Source organism: Lagopus leucura, unplaced genomic scaffold (genome assembly GCF_019238085.1).
Source record: "Lagopus leucura isolate 7727_CA_CO unplaced genomic scaffold, USGS_WTPT01 253-1_obj-0_obj, whole genome shotgun sequence".
NCBI lineage: Eukaryota > Metazoa > Chordata > Aves > Galliformes > Phasianidae > Lagopus > Lagopus leucura.
Genome location: NW_024968340.1, coordinates 3,498 through 23,520, shown reverse-complemented (window position 1 = coordinate 23,520; position 20,023 = coordinate 3,498). Strand labels below are relative to the sequence as shown.

The following is a 20,023-nucleotide window of genomic DNA, read 5'->3' as shown; positions in this document are numbered from 1 at the left end:
AATGGTGACCCAGTAGTCAATGGCCATGGTGGTGACCCAGTGGGTGATGATGACTCAGTGAGTGATGGCCACGATGGCAACCCAGTAGGTGATGGTGACCCAGTAGTCGATGGTCGTGATGGTGACTCAATGGGTGATGGTTGTGATGGCAACCCCATGGGCAGTGGTGACCCAGTGGGTGATGGCCATGATGGCAACCCAGCAGGTGATGGTGACCCAGTAGTTGATGGCCATGGTGGTGACCCAGTGGGTGATGCTTGCAATGGCAACCCCACGGCCAATGGTGACTCAGTGGGTGATGGCCATGATGGCAACTCAATAGATGATGGTGACCCAGTAGTCGATGGCCGTGATGGTGACCCAGTGGTGATGATGATGGCCCAGTGGGTGATGGTTGCGATGGCAACCCCATGGGCTCTGTCCATGATGGCAACCCAGCGGGTGCTTGCTGTGATAATGCACCTCAAATACTGTGTTAAGTGTGGGCTCCTCACTTCAAGAAAGGCACTGTGGCCTTGGAGTGCGTCCAGAGAAGGGCAGTGAAGCTGTGAGGGTTCTGAAAAACCAGTCTGATGGGTAACGACTGAAGGAACTGGGATTGTTCCATCTGGAGAGAAGGTTCTGACTGAACATTAGGAAAAATCTCTTCTCCAAAAGAGTGTTTGGGCATTGTCACAGGCTGCCCAGGGCAGTGGCAGTGTCACCATTGCTGGAGAACTGTGGCCGTGGGGCATGGAGGGACGTGGTGGCAGTGGGTTGACTTGATGACCTTCAAGTTCTTTTCCAACCTTAATGATTCTATGGTTCTGTAACCCAGCGGTGCTCACCGGTACAGCCCAACACTTAGCATCCTTGAGAGCTCGTCCCCCAGCCAAGGCCCAGTCCAGCTCGTTGGCATAGCTGTGTGACAGTGGGATTAACGAGCATCCCCAGCTCCTGGCTGCAATCGGAGAGGACAGCTTGTTAAAGGCTGACAGTAGCAAACAGTGAGAGGCTGATCCTGATGGCGAGCGGCTGATCCCGCTGGTGAGAGGCTGATCCCTGCTGATCCCAACTGAGGGCTTTCTATGGCATTATAGCATCCAAAAATCCCTTTAGGTCTCCTCACGCTGCCAATACAGCGAATAGACAAGAGCTGAGCTCAGGACTCGCTGTTGTCGCTTTTTAGTTGATTGATGATTCAGTTGATTTAGCAGTGGTGAAGCCACCGCGTGCCGGCAGATAGAGAGAAAAAGTGGACCAGGGTGTGGGGTTCAGGGTTTGGAGAAAGGAGGCGGCGATGGGAATTGGGAATTGTGTTCATGGCTGGTGAAACGGGGAGCTCCCACTTTGATGGGAGCTGCGCGCATGCCGAGGTCTGCTGGAAGCTGGAATAGGGATGGATCCAAACGAGAGGAGCTTGCAAAAGATTCTGGATGTCTTTCAAGCAGCCTGGAGAGAAACAATCCTTTCATTCGGCGCTGGACTCGTCCTCTGCTGATGAGGAAAGTTTCGGCCGTCCGCCCCATAAATCTTGCTTAAAGCTGGATGGAGCAGCGAGGGGTTGAGAGAATGGATTTGCTCAGGGCCCTGATAAGGAGAGGGTGGGGGAAAGGTTTTCAGCAGCTGGGAATGGCCTCTGAAAAGGTGAAAGGGCTGAAAGGAGACCATGTGCCTGCAGGCAGCGCTCATTCGCACTTGGCTTTTGTTTTTCAAACAAAGCTCTGCGATGGGAGAAATGCAGGCGTGGAAACACCTCGGGGAGAAGAGCCCGGGGCGTCCATAGGGTAAAAGAATGGGGTTTGGGGGAGTTTTGGGACTTGGGGTTGCATTGCTAGGTTGAATGGGATTGGTGCTGTCACGATCAGAGTGCAGCAGAGGAAGGAGCATCTTCCTCCTGCTTTCATATCCAGCCCTGGGACCGGGCTGCTGAGAGCCCCGAAACCACCGAACTCAAACTCTTGTAAGCTTTGGACATCTGGACGCAGCCTGCAGCCTTTGTCAGCAGCCATTTTGGGCTTCAAATCATGGATTTTCTCATTTTAAACAGCGCTGCGGTCAGGAGAGCAGAGTTGGGTCGCCATTGGGTCACCGTCACCCGTTGGGTCGCTGTTGTGGCAAGACTCCAACAAGGTGAAAGATGAACCAAACGGGACCCAAAAGCTGCTCGGGATCCTCCTCCAACTGAGTGTCCCATGGGGTGGTGAACCCGAAACACAGCGGGGTGGAAAATGGGACCGGGGTGAGAAAGAAGAGATTGGCCCTGGAGGAGGGGGAAATGGAGACAAGATGGGAATATTTGCAGGGCGCAGGGCTTGGGATTTGCTTGGGAGGTTTTGGGGGGCACCAGCTGCAAAGCGGGGAAGGAACACAGTTGTGTTTTGGAAGGCAGCAGGAAAACAGAGGGTTTTGACCACAGGAACAGCCCCGAACGATAATCACACCTCTGGTAATTAGAATACAGCTGACAACTCCAACGAGCCCTTGGACTCCATCCGGTGGATTTTCCCCACTTTGAACAGGAGAAAACCCAAAGGAAACCCCAAAGTGAACGCGTGTCCTCTGCCTCTGCATGCTGGGAGGGGAGAGCAGCGCAGTGTCGGGTTCCGCACGGCTGTGCCAAGCCAAACACGCCACGCTGCTCGGCGGCTCGCGGCACCAACCGCTGCTCCCCGCGCTCACACCTGTTTCAGTTTCGATTAACGCGTTTGCAAGCAGAAAAACCCCTCCAGGGCGTTCCCAGCTCCCCCCGAGGGCTCCTGGCCGTGCCAAGCGGTGCGTTTTGGGGAGAAACGGGAGCTTTTTCCGCCCGGGTTGGATTCCAGCAGGGAGCAGGAGCCTGCGGAGCGCGCTCGGGTTGCTGTCAAGGGCTTGGCTTTGCTCTGCTGCTGCTCGGTGGCGCTTTGCAGAGCCGGCTGTGCACTGCAGGTTGCAAACTGTGGTTGAGTTGGGGTTTTTTTCTTGTTTTTTTTTTTTTTTTTTTTCTTGGTTTGTTTTCACCCCTCTCCTCCCCCTCCCCCCCCCCCAACTCTATGAGTGACTCGTGACTTCCATGCAGTCACTGAGGTCTTCTACCGTGCAGCTTGTGAGCTTCCAGGAGCCTTTTCCCTTCAGCTCATCCTAATTTCTTGGCTCTTTTGGGACTCCCCGTCCTCTCTCACTGCAGCAGTGATGCAGAACCCCAGGGTGATGCAGGATTATCACCCCGGTGCTGGGATGGCATTCAGCTCTTCCTCCTGGCTGGCAGCACCTCCTCCTCTTTTCTCTGGCTCTGTTCCTTGTCAGATTGACCCCCTTCTTGGAAGAGAACCCCCACTGGTTCTGCCTTCTCTCTGCCCTTGGTGGCCCTACAAGGGTTGGAGGGACCTGGGATGAGGTTGAGGTTGTGGTGTGTCTGTAGGACCCGCAAACGCTGCCCTTCCTGCCTGCAGGGGCTTTTTCCCGGTGGAATAAGCTGCTGCATTCCCTGCTTTACCTTCTTCCTCTTGCTGGATTTGGCCCCGGCTCCACTTGGGGTTGAGTGCTGCTCATCCCCCCCAGGGGAGACATCCCAGTGCCACGATGGGCTGGGTGCCCACATCCCCATCTCACCCCCCCACATCCCCATGGAGCTCAGCCTCACTCAGCAGCATCGCTGCTTCTCCCCAGTCCAGATGTTCTCTCGAGCTCTGCGAGATCGCAGCGGATCCCAAAAACATCCCAGGCAGCTCCGACAGCACTGTGCCAGCGCTTCCTACAGCTCCGTCCTTCGGCAGCACTGCTTTATTTTAGCTTAGCTCAGTTGTTTTCTGTTTGTTTGCTTCCAGCTTGCTGTTGTGAGAATTAGCTTTGGTGTCTATGGGTGACGACTGTTCCTCCCGCGCTCTCAGAGGGCGATGAGTTTGCGCCGTCCTGCAGGTCCCCCTTTTGGAAGGTTGGTGGATCTGAGCTGGAAGAGAAGATGTTTTCACGAGCGTAGATGGATGCCAGAGTTCTGAGCTTGCTCCAGATCCTTTCCAGAAGGGTTTGAGTAGGATTTCTGTCCTGATGCAACGTGTTCTGATCTGTCCAGACCAGCTGCAACGCTCTCCGGAGCCGCTGGATGTTGCGTGCCCAGGCACAGCCGAGCTCAATGCAGACCTTGGGCCCACGTTTCGATTTATTTGAGTTAAGCCTGGGTGTGAGACAGTGATGGCAGAAAATCCTATGAAGCCAAAAGGGAGCGTCTGGTGGAGAGATGCAGCAACGACCCCTTTGGGGACTGAGAGCTGGAGGGACTGGGACCCACGCGGTGCCATGGGAGCGGGGTGAGTGGGAGCAGCCCCACGGCTGAGACGGAGCGTTCTGGAGCCGGGGTGAGCTCGGCTGCTGAGTCAGCACATCAGCGCCCTCCCCTCTCACTGTGCCGTTCCCCACCTCCTGCAGCCCTCCGCAGACCACTTCCTGAGCAGGCATTGCCTTTGTAACCGCTCAGGGGGGAGCCCGTTGTGACACGGGGACAGAACGACCCGTGCGAGAGACGCGCACGTGGTGGGAGCCGGTGTGAGCTGTCGGGGCGTCCAGGTAAGGGGAAAAGCACATCTGTGTGTGTGGGGTCCAGGTGGCGCACAGGACGCTTGGATGGGAGCGTGGTTCCCCATTGCGTGGCTCAGTGCGCACGGGGTGGAAACGTGCAGGCTTGGTTTTAGGGGAAGTGAGAGCTGGGGGGAGGCTGGTGCTCACCCTGAAGCCCCTTCTGTTGGAGTGGTTTTCAAGGTTTCCTCGTGGCCGTGGATGTGGCCATTGCTAAGCATTGCTGGTGGATGGGGAATGCGGGATGGCTGTGGTCTTGTCTCCATGATGTTGTAATTCAGGGTGGCTTTGCTCTGGACGCCATCCGTTCTCCATGGTTTCGTTCTGTGTCAGGGTTCATCCTTGTTCTGTGGCCGTTAGTTGTGAGTATTTGCATCTCTTCTCGACTTTAAAGCATTTCAGTGGTGCCTGGAGGTCCTCGTCTCTGGGATTCCTCACGGTGCCAGTTCCTCTTGCCACAAGATCTCACCTCAGTGGGACCGGGATGTTGTGCTTGTTGTGATGTTCCCTCATAGCCATGGGGTTTCCCGAAGCTCAGTGGGGCGGCACAGTGACCCATCAGCCAGGCAGACCTGCTGCTCTTCATTTCTCTTTTGGATGGTGCTCCTGCGACTCATGTGTCTTCCCAAGCCCTGAGTGTGGAGGGAGGGAATAGAGGGGATAGAAATTTTAAGGGGTAGAAATAAGATTTGACACTTTTGCTCCTCAAAGCAGGCTCGGGCCAAGGGCTCGCTGAGTCTTTGAGAAGGGCGAGAGACTTGGAGCTCTCATCAGTAGTCGAGTTGGGCAGCTTTTGAGCCTCGATGCCTTTTTGGGTGTGGAGAATTGAGCTGGGCAGCTTTGAGCCTCATTGCTTTTTTTGGGGAGAGTTGAGTTGGGTGCCAAAGCCAAGAGCAGGTTGCTCGTTTGCTTCAGCTGGGACAGTCTCCAAGAATGGATGTTTCACACGTGGTTTCAGCAGGGTGGGTGGCTGTTGACCAGTTGGAGCTGGTCTGTTAGGTCACATAAATTCATAGAAATTCTATAATTTCACGCTGCATTTATCTTGTCTGTACGACCCTTCATCTCGCTTTGGGTCATCTCCAGATCCGTGAAGCAGCTCAAGGAGCCAAAGGGACCAAGTACGGATGGTTCTGCTCCTACTGCAGCTCGCCGTAGCCTGAAAGAGTGGATTAGGCACTGTCTGATGGATGGCAGCAACCAGAAACATGGGATCCTTTGGTTTGTTAGTTCTGAGCCGCATTTGGAATGCTGTGGTTTGGGCTCTTTGCAGTGATTTTTTTTCTGCTTGTGGAGCAGAAATATCAATGCTTTGGATGCTGGTTGCTCAACCCTTGGGTTTTCCAGCTTGATTTCCAGCTCTGCATCTGCAGCACAAACGGAACACGTAAATGTGACTCGCAGCCCCGTCCCCAGCTCCGTCAGCAGCCGGCCAAGCTCGAGTCAGATGAGACGCGATGTGCTGCCAGCACGCCGGGCTTTGAAGAGCTCCTGTCCTCAAGGTCACCTGCCTGGGGGCTTAGGAGTGTCCTTAAATACAGCCCTGAGCTGCCATCGTGCAGAAAGAGAAAGAAACGCATCCCGTTTCCGTCTGCGGACGGCCGGGATCTTTCACCAGTGCTGGAGGAGGAAAGCTGACCCCAAACACATCCGTCTTCAGGAGGAAATGTGAAATTCACGGCTCTGCCCAAGTCTTCTCGCCAGCTCATCTGTATTCAGGAGTGTGAGCAGAATCTCCTGCTTGCCTCTGGCAAAGCCACAGCAAAGGGACGTTGAGCACGATTGTCTTGCCCTACCCTGGGGAGCGTTCGGACGCGCACGCGGGACACAGTGGGATGATTCCTGATGGAGAGAAGCGATGCCACGCTCTTGGGATGGAGCAGAATTTGCTCTGAGGCAGGATTTGGAGCAGGAATACCATGAGGGATATTGAGGATTGGCGCTGTGCTCTTGCGATGGAGAGTAGTCCACCCAACTTGGAGATTTGGGGTAGAAAGGCCATCAAGGAGCTTAAGGAGCAATACCATTCTCTTGGGATGGAGGAGTGCTGTGCCCTGCTTCGAGATTTGGAGCAGGAATACCATTGAGGATCTTGAGGAGCAATGCTGTGTCCTTTTGGTGGAGAACAGTCTACCCTAGTTGGGGACTGGGGGCAGAAACACCGTTGAAGACTTTGAGCAGCGGTGCCATCCTCTGGGGATCTCTGGGGATCTGCCCTACTTGGAGAGCTGGAGCAGCAATGTCATCAGAAGGTCTTGGTTTGGGTTTGCAGGACACCAGGCTGCTCCTTCGGGTGCCCTCAGTGGAAGGGGGGTGTTGGGGTGCAAGCTTTCTCCTCTTGCAAAAGGGAAAGGCTCTGCATTCGTGTAGGAACTGCAGCTCCTATTAATGGTGAGTTGGGAGAAGAGCTGTTACACCCTTTCCCTTTTTTTGTGTGTGTGTGTGGAGTTGCTTTGTTTTGCTTCTCAGCCCAAGGCCACGCATTCCTTGCACGGGAGCCTCGTTGCTCTAGTTTGGAAAGAAAAACACAAACCTGTGCCATCCAAAGCGGCAGCACTGCCTGCTGTTGGGGCAGTGTTTTCCATGGGGCTGCAGTGTTTTCCATGGGGCTGCAGTGTTTTCCCACCGCTGTGCCGCACCGTCTGCTGTTTTTCTGGCACCATGGGTCACTGCTGCGTGTTTGGACTCCAGAAAGCCACGCGTCAAGCCAAAGATTTGTGGTTTTTCTTCCAGGCTATTTACAACACGCAGAAGCTGCCGGTGCCAATGAGAGAGTCTTCCAGCACCATTTGCTGTCAAATTAAACGCCCAAGATGAAAGCTTCATCCTGAGCAGGAGCTACTCTTTAATTCCAAGGCTAACTCATGCCTTGCAACATCCTGCATTACACAGGAGATGATGCAAGACCTCACCCCTTGCCTAACCCTTGCTTATAGCCTACTCACTTGCCTAATATCCCCCTGCTCAATTGGCAGTAGAGGAACTAAAATACCTCTTTTTGCCCTGTTTAGATGGCTGGAGGAAAAAAAGAAAAAGAAACACACAACAAAACACCACAGGTTGGTTTGTTGCAGGGTTTTTGGAGGTGGTCAGCTTGTTTGGGAGGCTCTTGGAAACTTTCAGCTTGGTCCAAAAAGTAGTATTGCAAATTCTGGTCCAATTTGCTTGATTTCTTCTGTTTTTGGGAGAGTCTGGTTTTGGTGTGCACCAAGTATTCACCCTCAGGAAGAGCCCAGTTGATCGGGAGGGCTGAAGGCTGGGCTGAACCTCCCTCCCTCCCCATTCCATATTGCTGAGATACAGGGTGCAGACGGGCTTTGGAGGTCAGGTAGGCATCCTCCCTGCCATCCTGGAGGGTTGTGTGGTGGAGGGGAATCCTTCCAGTGCGTGCAGATGATGGACCTTACACAGATCGACAGCTTTTGAAGTTTAGGAAATAATGTTTTTATGGATTTCCTTTAAATCCTCACTCCTGCAGACTCCTCTGGGCTGTTGCTTGAGACCTCTTTGGGAGCTGTGTATGAGACCTCAAGGAAAATATCATTTCTTGGTTGAACTCCAAAGCATCTCATCATTTCTAGCTGGTGTAGAGCTGAGGGAAACCACCATCCAAAAGACATCTTTGCTTTGAACCCTGAGCTTAGGCTATGGCCACCTTCAGAATTGTTTGAGTTGTTCGAGCTGCATGCGGTCGAGTTTTGAGCGTCTTCAGGGGTGGAGATATCTGCGTCCCACAGCTGGGCCGTGGAAAGAGTTTCCTGTGTTGTGACTTTCTTTTCTTTTCACTGTGCATGTCCAGGAGGGGTTTGGCTCCATCTTCACACCCTCCAGTTAGTGGCTGTAGGCAGCACCTTCCTGCCCTCACCTGGAAGCTGAACACTCCCAGTTTTCCCCTGCTTGTCTCCATTTATTGAGTCCTCCTGTCACCCATGGCTGGGGGCCTTTGCTGGACTTAGTTTTTTGGACGTTGGATGCACCAACATCACTGCAAGGGCAACACTATTTGAAGAAAAAAGGATCCCAGGGTGGGAAGAGCCTTTTGGTGAACCTTTGGGTAGGAAGGATCCCGTAAGGAAGACCTTCTTGGAGATCCTTTGGGTAGGAAGGATCCCATAGAAAAGAATCCTTGGAGACCCTTTGGGTAGAAGGGATCCTGTAGAGAAGAGCCCTTGGGGACCCTCTGGGTAGGAAGGATCCGACACTTGGATGTGGAAAAGCACTTTGCAGTGTGTCCTTGTGCTGCTGGGTGGTGGTGGTGACGGTTTAGGTGAAGCCGTGCCTTGTGAGCATGCTGTTAAACCTCTGCTTATCAACACTGCCTGCAGTGACCTTGGTGAAACGGCGCGCTTTTGGCCCGAATGGTGATGTCATTATTACTCAATTCGTGACCTTTGAAATGAGTTTTGCGAGTAACCTTTGCTGAATGCATCTGGGAGTGGGTTCAGCGTGTGTAGGAGAGCTCCTGGTCCCGGTGTAACCGTTCCACACTGGGAACAGTGCTGGTTTCCCTTATCTCTGCCCTTTGTGTGTGTTTTGGCTGCTGCAAGCTCACGTGTTTGCTTGATGTTCGAAAGCGTCTCGGTGTCTTGGCGGCTCTCATTCTCTGTGTAGAGGAAAAACCATAGAACTGTAGAATTTTACGAGGTGGGAGGGACCCATAGGATCATCAAGTCCAACTCCCTGCTCAACATGAGAGCTCCCAAAGCCCCAACCCTGAGCGTGGTGTCAGTCTCCTCTCAGCTAAACAAACCAAGTGGCCTGGGGCTGCTCCTTGTCTCGCCCTCTAGACCCAACGCCGTCTTCGTGCCCTCCCCTGGATGCCCTCTGACGGTTCCGTGTCCTTTTTATGTAGTGGATCCAACGGATGAGAGTGGTTGACCTTGTGGCTGCCGCGTTGCTCTCCTGGGAGAAGCTGCAGTTGCGCTCCCGTGGTCGAGGAGCAGCTCTCACTGGATTACCATAGAGGGTAAACGTGAGCTTGCTAAGTCCAAGACATTAAACTCCCTCATCTCTCGCTGTTTCCAAGAAACCAGGATTTGCAGGGAGCACAGTTACGTGCTCATCAGGAGGAAGATAAATCACGGCGTGTTTTCCTCTAAAGGAGACAGCTGCTAAAAATAGGAGCCACGTTGGAGCTCTGCGGAACAAAGAGCCCCTGGAAGGCTCCTGCCCGTCCCTTCACCCGACTGTCCCCTCCGTCAGCTTCCCTTCTCCTCACGGTCGCTTTTGGTTTGATTCTTTTTGGAAGCGTTTTACAGTCTGCCCGTTCGGGAGGGTTTTCCCATCCCTTCCCCCACGTGCCTGGCCGGGATGGTCAGTGACTCAGGCTTTCCTGAATGAACACTATTCGTCCCCCGTGACCTCACAGCTTGGCCGTGCATCCCAACGGGCTTTTCCAAAATGCTTCTGAAGCCAAAAAAAAACCTGAGCTGCTGGAGTTCAAGGCCACCTCTCTGCGTCCTCTGGTTGTGCCGATGAAGGGTCGCCATGGTGGCCCCATCCAGGTGAAAGACCTCAAAACCCATCATCTCCTTCCAAGAGATCCTCGCTTTAAGCTTCTCACCTCTTGTGTGCTTTGCTTGAGATGTTAGGGTGGAAAACCGGCGATGGCTTTTCACGTTCCTGTGCCTTGCCTCCTTCATCTCCATAATGGTGGTCCCAAATTCCTTGGGCCGTCGCGCTCGACTTCTGGCACATAAGCAGCAATCTGGAAGCAAACATGACCTACAAGTGGCTGCGTCAGTCAGGGAAGGAATGGAGGTCATCTACAATCATAAGAACCATAGAATATCCTGAGTTGGAAGGGGCCCATTGGGATCATCCAGTCCAACTCTTGGCTCCGTAGCTGCAGTGTGCGCACGGCTCTTGTGCCCAGTCCTCTCTCTGCTTGCAATCTTGTCCAGGCGGGATCCACGCATCCTTCTTGGACACCGACAAAAATTTTCCCACTTCTTCAGGGCTGCTCCTGGTCCATCTGAGCCCAGTAGAGCTCAGCAGGATTCACCCGTGCGTTGTCAGCCCCCAAGCAGGGTTGGAGATGTGTGGTCAGCACCACCAAGCCCAGAATGATGCTCAGCTGTGCACCCAGAGAAACCAGAGCCCATGGGATGCCGTCTGCTTTGCAGAGTGGACAAAACCAACCCCTCCAGGTTGGCAGGAGCGCGGCTGGAGCCGTGCACATCTCCCCTCTCGCCTGCTTAGTTGCAGGAACGATTATCCACCAAATACTTTTGCGCGGGATTAAACCCTCTTAAGTGTGGCTCAGCAATCCTCCCGTAATCCGGACCCGGCCGTAGCAGGACAGGGCAGCAGGAGCAGAAGGGGTTGATCTGCTGGGAAAGCTTTTTCTTTCCGACACCCAAATCACGTTGATTGCAAATTGCGCTGCAGGAGCCTCACTTGGGCACTGACCTTGGAGCTTTCCTCTCTGTTGCAGATGAGCCTGATCCTGCCCTCTCCGGTGCTGTCCCAGCCCCAGCTCACAGGACCGAACTCGGGTAAGTGCCCTGGGGATGTTGCAGAGCATCTCCCCTTGCTAACAGCACAAAACCCCCAAATTTCTGCTTGGCTGTCCCCAAAGAGGGTCGTCCCGACCACCACGCCAGCACCATTCCCTTTCTCCAACGCACTGTTGGTTGTTCCCACGTAGGTTCATTTCACCACTTCCCTCCACGACCCCTTTCTTCTGCCCGTCCCACTTCGCCCCTTGGAGCACCTCAGTTCTGCTTTGCTCTCTTGGGGCCATCCCTGGCGCAGGGGGAAGAGGCGGCTGCTGAGATGGGCGTCCCCAAGCTCCTTGGGGTGTCCCTAACACCTCTGAGCACGCTGGAGAAAGCAGATTGAGTGGTGGCAGCCCGAGGCTCCTTATGGGAATCGCTCTCCCTCAGCTTTCGCTCGGTGACACAGCCCATGCCTGGCACGTTTTAATGGGTTTATTTTAGTATCTGCTGTTGAATGATCCTTCCTGGGCCAGCGGTTTCCTTAGTGAGTTATTTTTAATCACGTTTGTGGTGCATATGGGAATCGCATTTCCCTGCTACCACACTGCCGACGATGGAGAGCCCGTCCTCTCAATTTCTCTGTGTGTTTACGCAAAAGAAAAGAGGATAGGGAAAGATTCGGAGCCAGGAAGGCAAGTGCAGGAACTGGTTTGCCCCTGAATTCTGCGTGTTAGGAAATAGGTTTAAAAATGATGAGAAATGCATGGAACTGTAAGCCCTGCTGTCCCTAACAAAGAAAGATGCTTTGTTCTCCTGGCAGCCTGACCCGTGAGATAGTGTTCTGCTGGCCTGGAGCAGCCCCTTGCACAGCATCTTCAGTCCTTGGGCTCTTTGAGGCTCGGGGTTTCTTCCCTTGGGAGTGGTTTCAGCAGAGCACCAGGACGTGGTGCTCTTGGCCACTCATCCCTTCCATCAGCACGGTGTGGATGGGAGTTTGTGGCACCCTTAGGTCCTCTGTCTTCCCATCTCTGCCCCAAGCCTTGGGCCGCGGGTTGGGGTCTGCTTGCACCTTCCAGACCCCACTAAGCTGCCAATGGAGATGTCCTCTTCCTCCTGTGTGGGCCCTGTTGGTGTTGGGCCTTCTGTTCTGGTTGAGATTTGGGTCATGATTGCTCTCTGGGCGCATCTGCATTGCTCGGACTCTCTTCAGAATCTTGAATATGGTCATCAGGTGCTTTTGGATTTCTTGGTTTCCCTAGCGAGCCTCCCACCACCCTTGCAGAAGGGCTCGATGCTCTGTCTCGCTGTGCAGATGTCTCCAATCCCTTGGGGCATCCTGAAGAACATCGCGTACCTTTGTTGCACCTTTGCGGTCCCCTTTTTTTTTCATATGGGGGAAAAAGCTTCCAAGCCCAAACATTGGACTTCAGAAGCCCACGGTTTGCCCATGGGCATGCTCTCCAGAACCCAGCACCTCTCTTTGCTGTGGTGGTGGTGTCAACAGCACCACCTGGTTGGCCTTGTGCCACCCAGTCCACCAGTAGAGTTGCCCCACGGAGACTTGTTTTCCAGCTGCTTGATGGGGTCTTGCTAAGTTTGGGGTCCTGCTGAGGGTTTGGGGGAGGAACCAACTCAATCTGGTGTGATTTGAGGGTATCTGCAACAGGGAGGAAAGATGGAGGATGGTCAGCGTTCCCCCCCCTGTGCTGCAGAGAGAGACTTGCACTTCATGATGGGGACAAGTTGTCCTTTGGTCCCACAGGCCTTTGGTGTGGTCCATGTTGGCACGTCAGTCCTGTTTTTATGCAGCTCACTGTCCTGCTCTTTGACTTGTTAGCACCATGCATCACCGTTGGGTAAAAGGCCAACGGCCAACAGAGGGGGGGTGGGACGAGTGGTCTTTGAGCGCGTTTTTTTTTTTCCTTTGGTTCTAAATCCTTGATGTTTGGGGCGATACAGGAGAAACATCGCTGTTAACCAGCCATTAACTGTCCAAACTTCTTTTGCAGCTCCAAGACTGAGGAGCATTTAGAGTTCCAGAAGGCTTTGTACAGAGCAGACGCCAGGAGCTCCCTGGAGCTGCGTGCCATGACGGTGTCCGGCAGCGTGCCCTGGGACACCTCTGCCCTGGAGACGCGAGCAGGCGATGGCAGAGAAGAAAGCACTTTAGAGAGACTCTCTAGCTTGAAGGACTCAAAGGATGTGTCGACATTCCCTGGGGATCCCCAGGTTGTAAATACGGTGCGGGTGGATCCTGAGGACCTGGAGAGTGACGCCGAGGAGCTGGGTGCTGGCATGGCGGCAGCCGGGATACCCAACCCTTGCACGGGGCCACCGGTGGGGGGTGGGGAGGAGAAATACCTTAAACCTGAACCAAAGCAACTTGAAGGCGTCGGCAAAGAGCACTTAGAGAAAAGCAGGAGGGGGACACAGAGGGTCGACTGGATTTCACGACCCAACAGAAGCCCAAGTCCTCACTACAAAGACGTGAGCAAGCCGACGGATGTAGCAACCAACGTACCCTTCCGGGGACAGGCTGTGCGTGAAGTGCCTCCTCCGCTGACTCCGACGGTGTTCAGGAAGTCTCTGAACCCTGTCCTCAGCAAGTCCAAAACTCTCGAGACCCCCTCGTCCCATAGGAGGGGGCTGGGGGTCGACTCGGACGCGGGTGAGATGGGTGCGCTCAGCGCAGCTGAGTGGACTATCCCAAAGCCAGCTCTGCAGCTCAGCACCGACCTCGCCATCGGCAAGCAGTCGTGGACGGTGAATTCTGAGGATTCGGTGGAGAGGATCCCACTGATGTCCCTGGAGCCCACTCCCTGCAGCTCCTATGATGTGGAGATGAGGCCCTATGTGTGCAGCGTGCTGGTGGAGGAGCAGGGCAAAGAGGAGCTGGGTCCTGAGGAGGATCCCACGGTGTACACGTGCATCGAGTGCAGCATCTACTTCAAGAAGAAGGAGCACCTGATGGATCACATGCTCCAGCACAACCGCGGACCAGGGAGGGACCAAGATGGGGATGCTCTCAGAGGGCAGTGCCAGTTCTGCTGCAATGAGTGCGGGTGGGCCTTCGGGGACCTCGCGTCCCTGGAGCAGCACAAAAGGCTCCACCAGGAATCCAGGGAAAAAATCATCGAGGAGATCCAGAAGCTGAACGAGTTCCCAGATGAAGGTCGGGAAGCCCGGCTGCAGTGCCCCAAGTGCGTCTTTGGCACCAACTCTTCCAAGATCTTCGTGCAGCACGCCAAGATGCACGTCAAGGAGAGGAAGGACCAAGGAGCGAAGAGCCTGAATCTCTACGGGAGCGGAGAGCTGCAGGATAGCCCCGTGCACAGCATGTACAAACACTTCAAACCCAACGAGCACCTGGCCCTGCAAGTGCAGGCGCCTCCGCACGGCAAAGGGCTCAGCACCTGCGTGCTCTGCAGCTTCCCGGCACCCAACGAGAACATCCTCAAAGAGCACATGAAATACGCCCATTCCCACCTCTCCTGGGATGCAGAGGTGTACGAGGAAGATCCCAACCAACCGGGAACCAGCAGGGATGCCTACAGCCCCGCCAGGACAGGCTGCTTTGCAGAGACTGATTATTTTGGCAAAGCAGACCAGCTCTTCCCTCCGCCCCACCGAGAAAGCGCGTCGCATTACGATGTGCACAGTTTCACCGTCGATCACCCAAGACTCAACAAAAGCAACGGGGGCAGCAAAAAGGACTACATGACGTCGGGGTTCCATGCCAGGAAAGCGGCCCCGTACGCTGCCCGCCACAAAAACCTGGGGCTCTCCTCCACAAAGGCTTATTCGCAGTTTGCTCTGCAGCACCTGAAAAAAAAAACAGCAGCTCAGCAGCTTGAAGCCGAAGGCGATGGTCTGAGGAGTCACTCAGCTGGACTGGAGGAGGTCAGGCACAAATGGATGTTTATCAACGAGGTGGGGGGCGTGGAAGGGGAGTTCTCCATGGCCGCGGACACGGACTTGATGGAGCACAGAGTCACCAAACCCGTCACCATCCCTCAAGCTGCTTTGGACCTCAAGAGGACGTACAGAGACACGCTGAGAGCCACGGACCCTTTGATTGCCTCCGAAGAGCAGCAGCAGCAGCTGCGGATGATGGTGCCCATCGTTCTGCTGGAGGAGATCAACCCACACCCCAAAGCAAAGAAACGGCCCCGGGCAAAGCCCTACAAGAAGAAAACAGCATTCCCATCGCGGGAGTTCATGATGGAAGAGCCTCTTCCCTTGGATGTGCTCCTGTTGGACTCTCCTTTAGAGTTTGATGACTTTTTGGACTCCGACTCGCCCATGTTGAAAAACGAGGAGAGGAAGTGCCCGTACTGCCCGGATCGGTTCCACAACGGCATTGGGCTGGCGAACCACGTGCGGGGCCACCTCAATCGTGTTGGGGTGAGCTACAACGTCCGGCATTTCATCTCGGCGGAAGAAGTGAAAGCTATTGAGCAAAAATTTTCCTTCCAAAAGAAGAAGAAAAAAGGTAGTATGTATTCAATTTGCCGTGCTTTCTATTTTCTTGCTTTAATTGGTGGGGTTTAGAAACCCCTCCCCCCCCCCGGACTACGGGTACGTATGGCGCCGTGGCCAGCCTTGATGGCTATGGTGTGTCTCATGGCTCTTTTGGGTCTAACAGCCCCCTCCCAGAGGCTCGATCCAAACTTTTACCCACTGATTCTGTCCTTCTTTCCTCAGTTGCAAACTTTGACCCGAGCACGTTCAGCCTGATGCGATGCGAGTTCTGCGGGGCCGGCTTCGACACGCGCGCCGGGCTCTCCAGCCACGCCAGGGCCCACCTGAGAGACTTTGGTATTACCAACTGGGAGCTCACCATCTCGCCCATCAACATCCTCAAGGAGCTGTTGGCCAACTCGGCGGAGTACCCCATGCTGCAGGCGGCGGTGGGAGCGGAGCCCTCATCCCCGGGCCGAGAGCCGCACGGCTTCGTGCCCCGCAAGAGCATGACCCCCATCTCCGAGTGCAGCATTCCACGCTCTCCTCTGTCCCCATTCCCCCCATCCTGGGGAGATGAGTCCTTGCAGTCCTACAGAGACGGTGAGTGAAGCCACTGACCCTTTTGCTGGCCAACTCCTCGTGATCCTTGGTGCAGGGGACGGATTGCTTGGTGGAACCCGGTGTTGATTTGTGCATCTTTGTCGTTGTCGTCGTGCTGGGTGAAGTCTGGGGCGGGTGAAGGTGTGGTGATGAAATATCTCCAGCTGTGGATGGAGGGGTTGCCTCCTGCTTGGGTAGCAGCTGTGCTTAAGGAAATGATTTCCGTCAGCGAAACTCATAAACCCAGAATGCGCATTGGGGTGTTTGAGGCAGAGGAGCGTGCTTTGGGATATTTGGGACAGAGAAGTGGGTGTTGGGTGTTGGGGCCGAGTGTGGCCACCCTGCTCTTTACCCACGTAGAAGGTGCTGTGTTCACCCTTTGGCTGCTCGTTTTTTTCTAGATGTTGTTCTCCCAGGGGGAGGTTGAGGTTTGACCTTTGGGTCTTAGTGAGGCCCTTCCATCAGCAGAGCCCCCAGAGCACAGTACTGGGTTCAGAGCAATGGCTCTTCCCAAAAAGCTTTCAAACTTCCCCCAAAAAGCTGACGTGGCACACAATCTTTGCAACAGCAGCGTTCTCCCAAAGGCTGGAAACTTGCTCGCGTGCTGCAAGAAAGTGGCGTTGGGTGCTCCATCACCTTGTTGAAGTCCTACTTGTGGAGGCTGTGCTTCTCACTGCAGGGATCCATCTGTCTTTAACTGAAATATCATAAAGCTTGTAATCCCTGCTCTCCATAATGAACGCAGATGAGCACAGCCAATGCCAGCTCTTAATTCTTAGCTTGAAAGAGCTGGAAGACAAAGAGCTCCAAGCCCAGGGCAGGGGCTGATGCCAAGGAGGGAGCTGAGCGGGGTTCCTGCTGCCAGTGGCTGATGCTCCTATTGTCTGGGGCAACCATTCAGAAATTCCTAGGTGCATGGTGCCCAAAATTCACATGAGGCGTTATGGATAGTGCTTGAAAGCTCAGAGTCTGGTAGGGATGAGTGCTGGGAGGTGTCACAGCGAAGGACCGCAGCCACCTTCTGCTCGTGAGGGGGAGGTTGAAGCAGTTCTGAACATAGTGAACTGGTATCAGATGTCCCCAGTATTACATTTAAGGGAAAAAAAAAGGGGAAAAAGAAAAAAAAGGATTTGTCTTGAGAAAAGAGATGTGTGTTGAGCTGTTGAGCTAGGATTTTGCCTATGGGTTTGGCCAGCAGTGCTCAACTTTTTGGTGTGTGATGTTGGGAGCATCTCCCACTCCATCCCATCTCCATCTCAGGTTGCAGAGCGGCAGTGGGCTGGAACCCAAAGCCAACTCACCAGAAAAGTGACAGAAAGGTGACAGAAAGGTGAAAGAAAGGTGACAAACCTCACCAAAAACAAGGAGGGGAAGGGAAGTGCTGCTCCCTGCTCCAGGGCTGTGCGTGAGATGGCTGCGTGGTGTCGCCGGGCTGCGCGGAACTGACTGGACTCTTGCAAAGCAGCTGAGCACACAGTTGTTGGGTTGAGGTTGGGGACATGGGGAGGCTAATCTGAAGGGGATGAGGGCGTGGGGTGCTCAATCTCTTGATCTGTAATGGGGGACTTGGGGATTGTTTGAGGAATCCATGGGTTTGCTTGAATCGTTTGGGGTATTTCGGAGCGCTGAGAGCAGCGTGGATCTCAGCAACCTCTCCCACTGCTCCCCGATGCTCTCTGCTCATGTTTTATGCCAATCCCATCATTTGCAGAAGGTTTTAAACACTGTTAATGAGATTTGGGCCGGGAGCAAGTTGGAGTGAGCTTCTGGAAGGTCTCTGCTTGCATCGCAAGGGGCATCAGGCACTGCTAGAAGCCCAGACCAGCTCTGCAAAAGCTGACTTGGTGTTTTCTTATTATTATATTCTATGGTTCTATGATTCTATTGGATCTTGGTGTAACACAGAGCTCTTAGCTGGAAGGTTGGTTGAATGGTCCAGCATCAGGGAACTGATCCTATATCCCTGCTGGCGAGCATTCCAAAATGGCGCTGCCCCTTCCTTCCCTTGCTCGTCTCCTCCCTCTCTAAATGGAATGAAACCCTATTTAGGTGGTGCTGGGGGGTTCCTCATTGCAATGCTTTGTTTCTGTTGGCGCAGCCTTTAGGGAGCAGGTTTGGGGCTGCAGATCTGTTGGCTTGTTTGCCAGCATTTTGGGCTGCCAATGGCTTTCTGTGCATCTCTGAGCACAGAGCGGGTGGGCACAGGTTATGGCTCTTCCAATTCCCAAGAAGGGCGAAGAGAGAAGCCCCGGTAATTATGGAGCTGTCAGTTTCACTTCGGTGCCCAGCAAAATTATGGAGAAGATTATTCTGTGTGTTATTGGAGGAAAAAAAGAAACCTGCAAGACAACATGGTCATTGGTCACAGCCAACGTGTGCGAAGGGACAGCCATTGAAGGTCACCCAGCTGGGGGGTGAAGGGGAGGGGATGGAAATGGGTTTTAATGATTTTTGGCAAATATTGAGGCTTTCTGGACAAAACAGAAGCACAGAGCTGGATAAATGTGTCATGCGATGGCTGAAACACAGTGCAGACGTTGGTCGTAGCCAACACGCATGGAGGGGCAGCCATGTCCTACGTGTCCTCTTGAAGGTCACCCAGCTGGGGACAAGGAGAAGGCAGTGGACGTGTATTTTTTTTTTTTTTTTTTTTTTTTTTTTTTTAATGAATTTTGGCTAATATGGAGAATTTCTGGACAAAATACCCAGCGTAAAGCTGGGTGTGCACATAATGCGTTGGGTGCACGATGGGGTTGTTGGTGTTCAGGAAGCCTTTGGATGATGCTCTGATGGTTTAACTCTTGGTTGACTCTTGGCTCGCCCCAAAATCTCTCCAAGAAACCCTAAAACATAACTTAGAACCAAGATTAGGGGGTCCAGTACTGTGAGGCCAAGAGCTGGGCATTAGGATCCCTTCCAATGGAGAGTATTTCTAGTTTCAAGTACCTCGCAGCTCCTTGATGGATATTTGGAGAAATGAGTTCTTTACAAACCATTTCTCTACCATGCAGAACACACCCAGTTATTCCAAATGATGGGCACCACAGTGACCAGGCCAGAAGTCTTTGGGGTTATTTCCCACCAAACCCAAACAATTCCCTTTGTCTCGCTTTGCCTTTCGCTTTGCTTCACCGTGTTCAGCTTCCAGCTTTGTCCTTATCCTCCATTTCTGCATCTGTTCTGTGTATTTTTTAAACTCTATTCCGTATGCATTCTCATCTAGAATTCTGCTTGAAGGTTTGTTGCCTTTTTACTGAAATCTCTGAGCCCATCTCTATGCAGCTCTCCCCACGTCTCTGACTCCCATCTGGGACACTGTTGGATTTGGGTTTTTTCCTTCCTTCCAGCTCTTTTTCCAGGATTTTCCCCTTAATTTAATTTTGCCTGCTGGCATCTTGGATTTTTCTTCCCCTTGTCTTCATGGAGTGGCATTGCCCTTCCTTGTCTTCCACACACTTGACCCATCCCTGACCTGGATGGCACTGGGCTGGGCTGCCAAAGAAGGGCCCCCACTGCCAGCCCCTTCCCCAGAAGAAGGGCCTCCAGGGGTGACCTCTTCCCCAGCACATTGGAGCTTCTTCCCCTTCCAGTTGGAGCTGGAAGTGGGCATTCGATGCCAATTATTTTCAGCACGGCTCTGATTTCCATTCTGAGCTTGGCTTTCTCCGGTTGTGGCTGCCCCCCCGCTCCTGCAAAGGAGAAGAAAAGGGATCAAAATCAAAACGCTGGAGCTTTGTAGACGGGGTCTTGTGTCTTTCCTCCCATCCACGAGGCTCGGCCCGAATTTGCTGCTGAGGAATGGATGTCAGAAACCCTTTGGATGTACCTGACCCCATCAAGGCCACCTCCAGAGCCAGGTCACAAAGCTCAGGGCTGTGTCCCATTGAACCACGTCCTATTGAAGTTGTGTAGGGTGGAAGTGACGCCCCCTCCCCTTTGCCCCTGAGGACCCCCCTCGTGCTGCTCTCCTGACCTCCTTTCCGCAGTCT

General features: G+C 53.7%; 1 protein-coding gene across 1 annotated transcript in view; it reads left to right on the top strand.

The window, feature by feature from the left end:
• Positions 1 to 16,058, top strand: part of LOC122193605 (protein Wiz-like) — a 23,541-nt gene extending 7,483 nt beyond the window's left edge. The window contains exons 2-4 of the mRNA XM_042894456.1: positions 10,967 to 11,027; positions 12,980 to 15,462; positions 15,675 to 16,058. Coding sequence (XP_042750390.1) covers positions 10,967 to 11,027; positions 12,980 to 15,462; positions 15,675 to 16,042 — 2,912 coding nt within the window. The 3' untranslated portion in view covers positions 16,043 to 16,058. The remainder of the gene's footprint in view (positions 1 to 10,966; positions 11,028 to 12,979; positions 15,463 to 15,674) is intronic.
• Positions 16,059 to 20,023: the final 3,965 nt, after the last annotated feature.